This window comes from Myotis brandtii, unplaced genomic scaffold (assembly GCF_000412655.1).
Source record: "Myotis brandtii unplaced genomic scaffold, ASM41265v1 scaffold152, whole genome shotgun sequence".
NCBI classification, from domain to species: Eukaryota; Metazoa; Chordata; class Mammalia; order Chiroptera; family Vespertilionidae; genus Myotis; species Myotis brandtii.
In genome coordinates, this window is record NW_005355502.1 from 354,216 (window position 1) to 362,898 (window position 8,683).

At 57.7% G+C, this 8,683-nt stretch overlaps 1 protein-coding gene across 1 annotated transcript; it reads right to left on the bottom strand.

Annotated features, from left to right (window-relative positions):
• Positions 1-2: 2 nt before the first annotated feature.
• LOC102239453 (G-protein coupled receptor family C group 5 member B-like) lies at positions 3-8,677 on the bottom strand (the record flags this gene model as incomplete). The annotated part of the gene is made up of 2 exons (XM_014535851.1): positions 8,211-8,677; positions 3-337 (listed from the first exon to the last, which is right to left on the bottom strand). Coding segments are annotated over exons 1-2 (423 nt in total), but the record flags the coding sequence as incomplete, so codon positions are not given.
• Between the last annotated feature and the right edge of the window lie 6 nt (positions 8,678-8,683).

Genomic DNA, 8,683 nt, shown 5'->3' on the forward strand with positions numbered 1-8,683 from the left:
TCCTCGCGGATGATGAAGGCGAAGGACAGCCCGAACAGGCCCAGCGTGCCCAGCAGGAAGAGGAAGTGCAGGCCCACGGGGTCCCGCTTCTCCTGCTCCGTGATGAAGGGCAGCCGCACCAGCAGGATGAGCATCAGGAGCAGCGTGATCAGGGCGCCAGCGCCGGCCGCCGCCTCCACCACGATGCCCCAGACGGAGTCCAGGTCGCACAGGGACACGTACTGCGGGAGGAGGTCCAGCCCGCAGCCCCGGGACGTGCTGGAGTTCTCGGAGGCCCCCGCGGCGGCCGCGCAGAGCAGGAGCAGGGCCAGAGCTCCGCGGGCTCCCATCTTTCTCGCTGGCACCACGCATGTTCCAGGAAAGTTGGGGTGCGGGGTGGGAAAAAACATCAATTCATCGTAAGCCTCCCACTCCCCGGACTCCACCTCATTTCAAACCTGCCAGCCCATGTGGTGCCTTGGGACACTCAGGACAAGCCTCCAGCCCCGCAGTCCCTCCTGGCAGGCAGCACAGCTGTGCCTCAGGGGGTGGGTGGATTCAGGCCTCATCTGCACCTGGGGCCAGGCCCAGGGAACAGCCATGACTCATCACCAGCGGCTGGAGGAGAGGAGGAGAGCGAGGCTCCCTTTCTGGGAATACCGTCACAGTCTTTGACTTTGAGGCCGCATCTGACCTCCAAAAATCAGGCAGTAAAACGAAACTTTAAAGAGACAGTTATGGCACAGCCACCGCAGGCCATTCAGCCTCTCGTGGCAGCAGCTGGCACTTGGTGGCAACACGGCCAGTCCTTTTCCAGGGACAAGCCACCTCCGGGAGGCTGGGGCACCTGCCCAGGGTCACACAACCAGCTCCTGGCACCTCCCGCACTCCAGCTGTAGGATCATGTGCCCAATGAACCATCTTCCCGGCTCCACCCCAAGTTTCCACCCTCGCATCCCCTCCAGAGATTCCCCAAGAACCCTCTCACTCCATGCCAGCCTCCCCCAGGGATGCCCACAGGGCACTCCCTGGCACGCACTCTGGTCCCCATGCTAGCCAGAGTCCACAGCAGCTGCCTTAGCCCAGGGCTCCTGCCCTTCCTGCTCCCTCCACTTGGACGCTTCTTGGAGCCACAGCCAGGAAAGTGGTCCCCCCTGCTGGCCTTGGCTCCAACATGGTCCCCTCAGGCCCGGGCGTGGTCACACTCCCCATTCCTCTCCATCAGAGCCCCTTCTGTCTTAGTCACTCACATCTCATCTCTGTGCCTGTTCACTCTGCTTCTAGGGTCCCTCTCCCCTGTCCTCCCTTCCTGCCTGTCTCCAGGGCCAGCTGTCCGTCTAGATCGTCAGCACAGACAGGGTTTCTCTGCCCTGAAACTACTGACACTTCATGCCTGGTCCTTCCATGCTGTGGGGCTGTCACTGGCCTCCACCCACTAGATGCCCAAAGCAGCCCACCTCCCTGAATTGACACCCCAAAAGATCTTTAGACACTGCATGACCCCTTGGGGTGAGGTCTTGGGTAAGCACCCCTGGCACTGACTCCAGCAAAGTAGATGCTCAGGGAAGATGGAGGTCACAGGACCCCTTCCTCCGCACCCACCACAGCTCCGGGCTTGGAAGGGAGCCAGCCTCCTGCCTCACGAAAGTGCGCGCAGCGCGTGTACAGCTGCTCTGGTCCCCTTTGCTAAGCGTCTCCAGCCAGCTCACTGCCTGAGCTCCACCACGTGTGGGCTGTAACACCCCCCAGGCAGCTCCAGCGTCCCGGGCTTCCCTGAGTAACTGTGGCATCGGCCACCCTCTCAGTTCCCGCCTGGGATCCTGCGAACAGCTCCAACCCTACTGTGGCTGGGAGACCAAACTGGGGTGAGCTGTCGATGCCAATGACCGAGACGAAGCCTGGTGCTGCAGGGTCCGGCCCCTTCGCCTGCAGACGAGAGAAGGCAGGTGAGCAAGGGGACACTTGGCAAGAGATGCTCTTACACAGCACCCCACTTTGGCAAGTTAGCAGCGAGGATGCACCCCAGACATTGGCACTCTGGCCCTGTCAGCCACTTGGGCCTTGTCCACACACCGCCTGTGTAGGTATTTACTTAACTGGCTCACCAAGTCCTTGAAATCAACTCATTTAAAAGAAAACAAGCCAGTCCTAGCCAGTTTGGCTCAGTGGATAGAGCAGTGATGGTGAACCTATAACACACGTGTCAGAGGTGACACGCGAACTCATTTTTTGGTTGATTTTTCTTTGTTAAATGGCATTTAAATATATAAAATAAATATCAAAAATATAAGTCTTTGTTTTACTATAATTGCAAAGATCAAAAAATTTCTATATGTGACACGGCACCAGAGTTAAGTTAGGGTTTTTCAAAATGCTGACACGCCGAGCTCAAAAGGTTCGCCATCACTGGGATAGAGCTTAGGCCTGCCAACTGAAGGGCCCCAGGTTCGATTCTGGTCAAGGGCACGTACCTTGGTTGCAGGCTCTTCCCCGGCTCTGGCCTGGGCCCTGGTCAGGGCTTGTGCAGGAGGCAACCAATCGATGTGTTTCTCTCACAACGATATTTCTGTCTTCCCCTCTCATTTCCACTCTCCTTAAAAATCAATGGAAAAATACCCCCGGGTGAGGATTAACCAATAAATAAACAAATAAATTAAAGAAAAACGACCCATTGAAACACTTCTCTCGTGAAATGTCGAATCGCGTGATGTAACTCATGTTGCATACCCAGTGGCATAGCCCCTATCACCCTCTGGGAAAGCACTGCCCTGGACAGAGCTGCTCCTCACAGTCCTGTGCGCATGCGGGATGCAAGCGTAAGTGAGCACTGGCTATGCCGGAACTAGAGGCCATCTGCTCCTGCGCGGTGGCAGCCCTGCAGCGGGGCCCCCAGACATGGCTTCCACGTGAGCGCGACCAAGAGACTTCTCAGCAAGTAACAACTGGCACGTCTCACAGAGCCTCCCCAGGTCACGGGCAGCGAGGCTCCTCACCCGCATGGCTGGAGGACAGGGTAGGAATGGGCTTCTGCAGACTTGACCCCCAGCCTCCCCTTACCCCTAAGCCAAGGGACATTTGGCCTCGTCTAGGGACACTTCTGGTTGTCACAACTGGGGAGCGAGGTGCAACTGGCATCGAGTGGGTTAGAGGCCATGGGTGCTGCTGAAGCTCCCACAGTGCACAGACCCCCACTCCCCCCCACCCAACCATACAAAAGATTACCCAGCCCTGAATGTCAGTCGTTCCAGGTTGAGAAGGTCTGAGGCCGCCTGAGGTTGGAGTTGATGGGGAAAATACTAGGTGAGCGGCCAGCCTTGGCCTCGGGCCACATCTTGTGTCCCCTCCTTGCAAGAGCTTGGCCTCCTTCACCCTCATGGGACCTCACCTCTCCCCAGGCCTGGCTACACACAGAACATGGTGCCCCAGCTCCCCACCTTCCTGACGGGCCTTCCAACCACAGAAACCAACGGGGGTGATGTAACCATCAAGACGTGACCAGGCTCATAACCTTGCAGGCGCTCTGGCGTGGCCCAGTGTCTGGCTTCCATCCCCTTCTGACATGGCGAATGGGCACACCTTGCTTTCTGCTTTCCTTCCTGAGGTGGAGCCCCCTCGCACCAACTTCGCCCACTTCTGAAGCGCTCCGGAGCTTCCTCTGGAGAGCTCCGCAAGCCTAGCGCAGCCCCTGACCTGGGCCCGGCCGATCAGAACCGTTACCCCACGACTGCTCCACGACAGGCACATAGCCCACCAGATCCGTGATAACCAGCCTTAGGACATTTGCTAGAATTAACTGCAAAGACGTCTTCTAAGCCAAAAGGGTGTAGACCTGGAGCTGGGGAGGACCCACTTACCGTCACAGGAGGGAACCTGTCCCAGAGGAAAGCCGACCCGGAGGACAGGGCCACGTGATGGAACGGGTCCTAGTGCACGGATTAGCTGCGTCCAACTATGCCTGAAGCCAGGTACCCTGGTACTTGCCGTTCTAGCAGCCAATTAACTTCCCTTTTATGGTTTAAGCCAGTTTGGGCTGGATTTGTGTTACTTGCCAACAGAGAAGTTGTATTATTCCTCCAATATCACGTGGCCCCCTCCTTCCAGAAACTCCTCCCAACCCATCAGCTGGGCGGCCAGGGCTGTGGTGGGCCCAGCAGCCTCTGGTGGGTCTCTGTCAATGCCACGGATGCCCATGAGGGCACAGCCACCCACTCCTAGAACTATGCCCAGGACAACCAGGAGGAGGGCTAGGACTGACTCGCAGAATGAAGCTGGGTCCAGCTCAGTTAGGATTTGGGGGGACTCAGAGTTGCCGCAGTTTTCTGTTATGGCCATGGTGACAGCGACAGCACCTGCCACCTCACCCCCCTCACTGTGCTGCTGGCACTCTGCCATGCCCAGCACACAGCAGCGCCTTATGGTCTGTGCCAGGACGCGGCGAAGCAAGCACTGCTGCCATCTCCCTGTTACAGGAAACAGCGGGAGGTCAGCGGGCTGTCCAAGGTCACACAGCAGGAAGCAGTGGAGCCAAGAGACAACAAGCGCACCATTGTCGCTGGGCACAACAGCCCAGGCTGTAAGCCTGTCACCTGGCGAGTCCTCCCCGGCCAGTCCACCTGAGTCCGCGCCTCCCCGCCCTCCCAGGCGCCGGCAGTGCCTTTGGTCTTTGTCTCTGTCGCAGGTGCCACAATCCCAGCCACTTGGTTGTGCTGCTCCTTTGGTCTGTTACCCCACGGCCACTCCCAGGCCCTTGTCTGTCTGGTTCTGCACGAATCGCTATCTGAGAGCGGAGGGAACAGGGTCTGAATTTAAGTCAGATTTTCACCCTCGGATGGGGAGCAGCAGCAGCAGCAGAGCTTTAGTGGAGTTCCCTGCACCCCGTCCACGAGCCCAGGGTGGGGGGCACGGGCACAGGGGCGCGCTGTGCGAGGAGCTGGGACACAGGTAGCAGGGGTGCCAGAATGCCACCTGAGGCCAGGCAGGCGCCTACTGTCAGGAAAGCCAGGTGTGCTCCACGGCCACCGGGTGCCCCCACATCTTAGGGGAGCAGCGATCCAGGAACCCAAACTGGACAACACAGACCAGGGCTCAGGCACCGCAGGGAAGGTGGCAGGAATGGGATGAATAAAGAGCAACCAACCTGTGGGATGAGAGCGTGCAGCTCCTCACAGGGAAGAACAAATAAAACTGAAGGAATGTGCAAGACTCAGCTCACAGCACTCACACTCATTCCACACTCAGATGCTCCTAAATACACTGCATTGCTCCCTCTCCCTCTCTTCACACTCACACACTCTCACCCTCATACACTCACACTCACACATTCTCTCTCACACACACTCACTCACACTCTTTCTCACACTCACACACTATGACACTCACTCTCTCTCACACACACTCTGACCTCACACATTCTCACACACTCACTCACTCTCTCTCACACACAAACACATTCTCACCCTCACACACTCTCACTCACACTCTCTGGCACTCACACTCTCACTCCCACCCTCACACACTCACACCTCTCACACTCACATTCTCTCATATTCACACACTCTCATAGTCACACATACTCTCACTCACAGTCTCACACACACTCACACACTCTCTCACACACTCACACTCACAACACTCACATTCACACACATTCTCTCTCACACTCACAACACACTTTCACCCTCACACACTCACAACTACACTCTCTCTGACACTCACAACTCTCTCACACTCACATACACTCTCTCACACTCACACCCTCACACTCACAGCCTCTCACACTCACAGCCTCTCATACTCACACCCTGTCACACTCACACTCACACACTCTCTCACACTCACACACTCTCTCACACTGTCCCTGAAGAGGGGCCAGAGGGGCCGGCAGGTGGTGGAGTGCATGCTTCATACCCGAGCGGCCTGCAGAGGCTGGGAGGAATGAAGGAGGAATGTAGGTGGAGTCCCTGACAGCCTTGTGCACTGAGCGCCGGGGGCCCATTCCTGCCACTTGCCAGCAGTCCCTGGGGCCCCAGGCAGCTGACTGAACCTTTCTTGCCTCAGTTTCCTCATCTGCCACATGAGGGTGATAACAGCACCCAGCGAGTAGGGCTGTGTGAGGATTAAGATAATAATTAGGGTTTAGGACAGTGGTTAACACAGGGTAGGCGTTTATAGAGTGCCTGCGATATAAATAGACACATTTGGCGATCTCCCCGGCCTGAGGCTGTGAGCTTTCCGACAGCTCCTTCGGGGGCGATGGCCTGGAGGGGGAGGGGGAGGGGGCTCACCCAGGATTTCGTCCACCACTGGTTCCCAGCCTCCCCCTCCTACACCAAGATGAGGTCCCAGAGGTGGTATGAAGGGAGACACCTTTGAGGGTGATCTGCTCTGGGAACCCCCAAACTATCCTGAGTGGGTGATTTTCCTGAAAGGAACCAGGTCAGAGGCCCAAGGTCAGCCTGGGTGCCCTCAAACAGGGTGTCTGCTGAGGAGTCAGGGCCAGGACACACAGCGACAGGCCTGAGCCAATCCCTGGGAACCAGCCCCCTTGCCTTCCCGCTCATGTGGAGGGAGGCACAGTTCTACACATCTGGCTCTGCAGCCCGGTCCGACCAGCCTCAATGGGGCCACCCGCAGGGCTCCAGGAGCCCCATCCTCCACCAGGTGTCCTCCCAGGGCCCAGCAGCTCAGAGACATCTTGAACCACCTTCTCTGAAGGTGATTGGGGGGGGGGGGCTGGGACATGGGAGGGAAAGAAGAAAGGTGGGGAGGGCTCTAGTTTAGTCCCCAGAGGACAGCTGGCCCAGAATCAGCCCTCCTGCCAGCTCCCGGCAGCAGGAGGGAAGCCAGACAGCACTGTGACCTTATCCTCTCCTCTGCCTGCAAAACGAAGGCAACCACAGTGTTGCCTTCGAAAGGCTGGTGTGGCAAGTGCATGACAAGTCCCAAGGAGGTGCCCGGTGCCCAGGAGTAGAGGGTTCTTGCTTATTATTAAAAAGACAACCATGGTCCCCATAGCCCCACGGGGAAAAGAAGGTAGAAGTGAGGCAGTTCAGCCAGAGGCTTAGTGGAACTTACAGGTCAAGCTGGGACTAGAACCCGTTTCTCCCAAAAGCTGACCACCAGGCCTGCTATTGCGCCCCTGCCCCTGCCCCTGCCCCTGCCCCTGCCCCCGGCCTGACCACCCCGGGTGTGGCAGGAGCTGGGAGGAGGCTGCAGAGCTCTCTGACAGAGGAGCAGCCTTACAGCTCATCCGGAGAGCCAGTTACAAAGTTTCCTGACATTAGGCCGTTTCCTAGACCACAATCTCACCCTCTGGTATCCTTCCCAAGTTACACGGTTTTATAATCTCCCTTCCCCAATGCTGCCCGGGCCCGGCCAGTTTGGGGGCACTCAGATTTAATACCCTCAGAGGTTAGTAAAGAGGTTGCCAGACACAGCTCTCTGCACATGAATATGCAGAGACTCTCTGATCCTGTGAATGAAAGCGATCATTTAAATGCAAATTCCATCCTCAGCTGCTGGGTGGGCAGGATGGCTCCTCTGGGCTGCAATTCCAAGAAGAAACGCCACTAACTCAGAACCCCAGGAAGCTCTGTGTGGAAGTGTTTCCGGGCGGTGGGCTCGACTGGGTGCTCCTTAGGGTGGACAAGGACTGCTTAAAAGTGGGAGTGGGTTTACAAACTCCTTGAGTGCACCCACAGAGCTGCCGGGTGCACACGGACTCTGGGAGGTCCCAGCACCTTGCTCTCCCCAGAGGCAAAATGAAGGAGAAGCTGCTTGCTGTGTCCTCGTTGAGGTTAAAGGAGCTTTTAAAACTCAGGTCTCCTGGCTTCCCTCCCACTCAAACCTCTAAGGAGTTCTCCGGCCTCAACTTTCCCTGGCCCCGAAGGTTGTGGTCTGGCTGGTCCCAGCAATCCAGTCCTGTCACAGCTGCCACCAAGTGCCCACATGCTCTCTCTCTCTCTCTCTCTCTCTCTCTCTCTCTCAGACACACACATATATCTGCCTGGGAGCTCCAGCCACAACGGCCTTTGTTCAGTTCCTCCAACTTCATCCCCACCTCCAAGTCCTTGCATTTGCAGTGCTCTCTCCCCAAGATCTCCTGCAGCGGGGCCCCTCTGGCAGGGCTCCCCTAAAATGTCACCCCAGAACAGCTTTCAGCACGTGCACACCCGGCCGCTGCTCTCCTGGCAGCCTCACCCTAAACAGAAGTTCCATCTCTATACACTGACCTGCTCGGTGTGTTCGTCCCCCTCCCCGCGCCTGTGGCCATGTCACACGCTGCCGTCTCCCAGGCCCAGCTCCGCAGCGGGCACACATATTGAAATAAATTCATCCATGAAGATCTGGAGTTTCTCTTTCTAACAGGACCGCCTGTCTCGCTGGCTGCGCCCCCAAAGGCAACTCCTTCCCCTCCGTCCTCTCCCTTCCCAGCCAGGCTGACCTCTTCCCAGCTGAGCGCGGGGGGCGGAGGGGAAATGCCCACTCGGCCACGCCGCCCGGTGCAGCCTATTTACGTTCCTCCGCTGCTCACAGCCTGGGGCCTCCGGAAGCGCCCACCGCACCGAGGACATTTCTAAATCAAGGCTCCTGGGCTCAAGTTCCGAGGCTTCGGTGCCAAGTTCCTCACTCCCAACCCTCTAGCCTTTGCGAGGACCCCAGTTCCTCCCGGGCTCTGCTCGGTGCCCCCCAAGCCTGGCGCAGT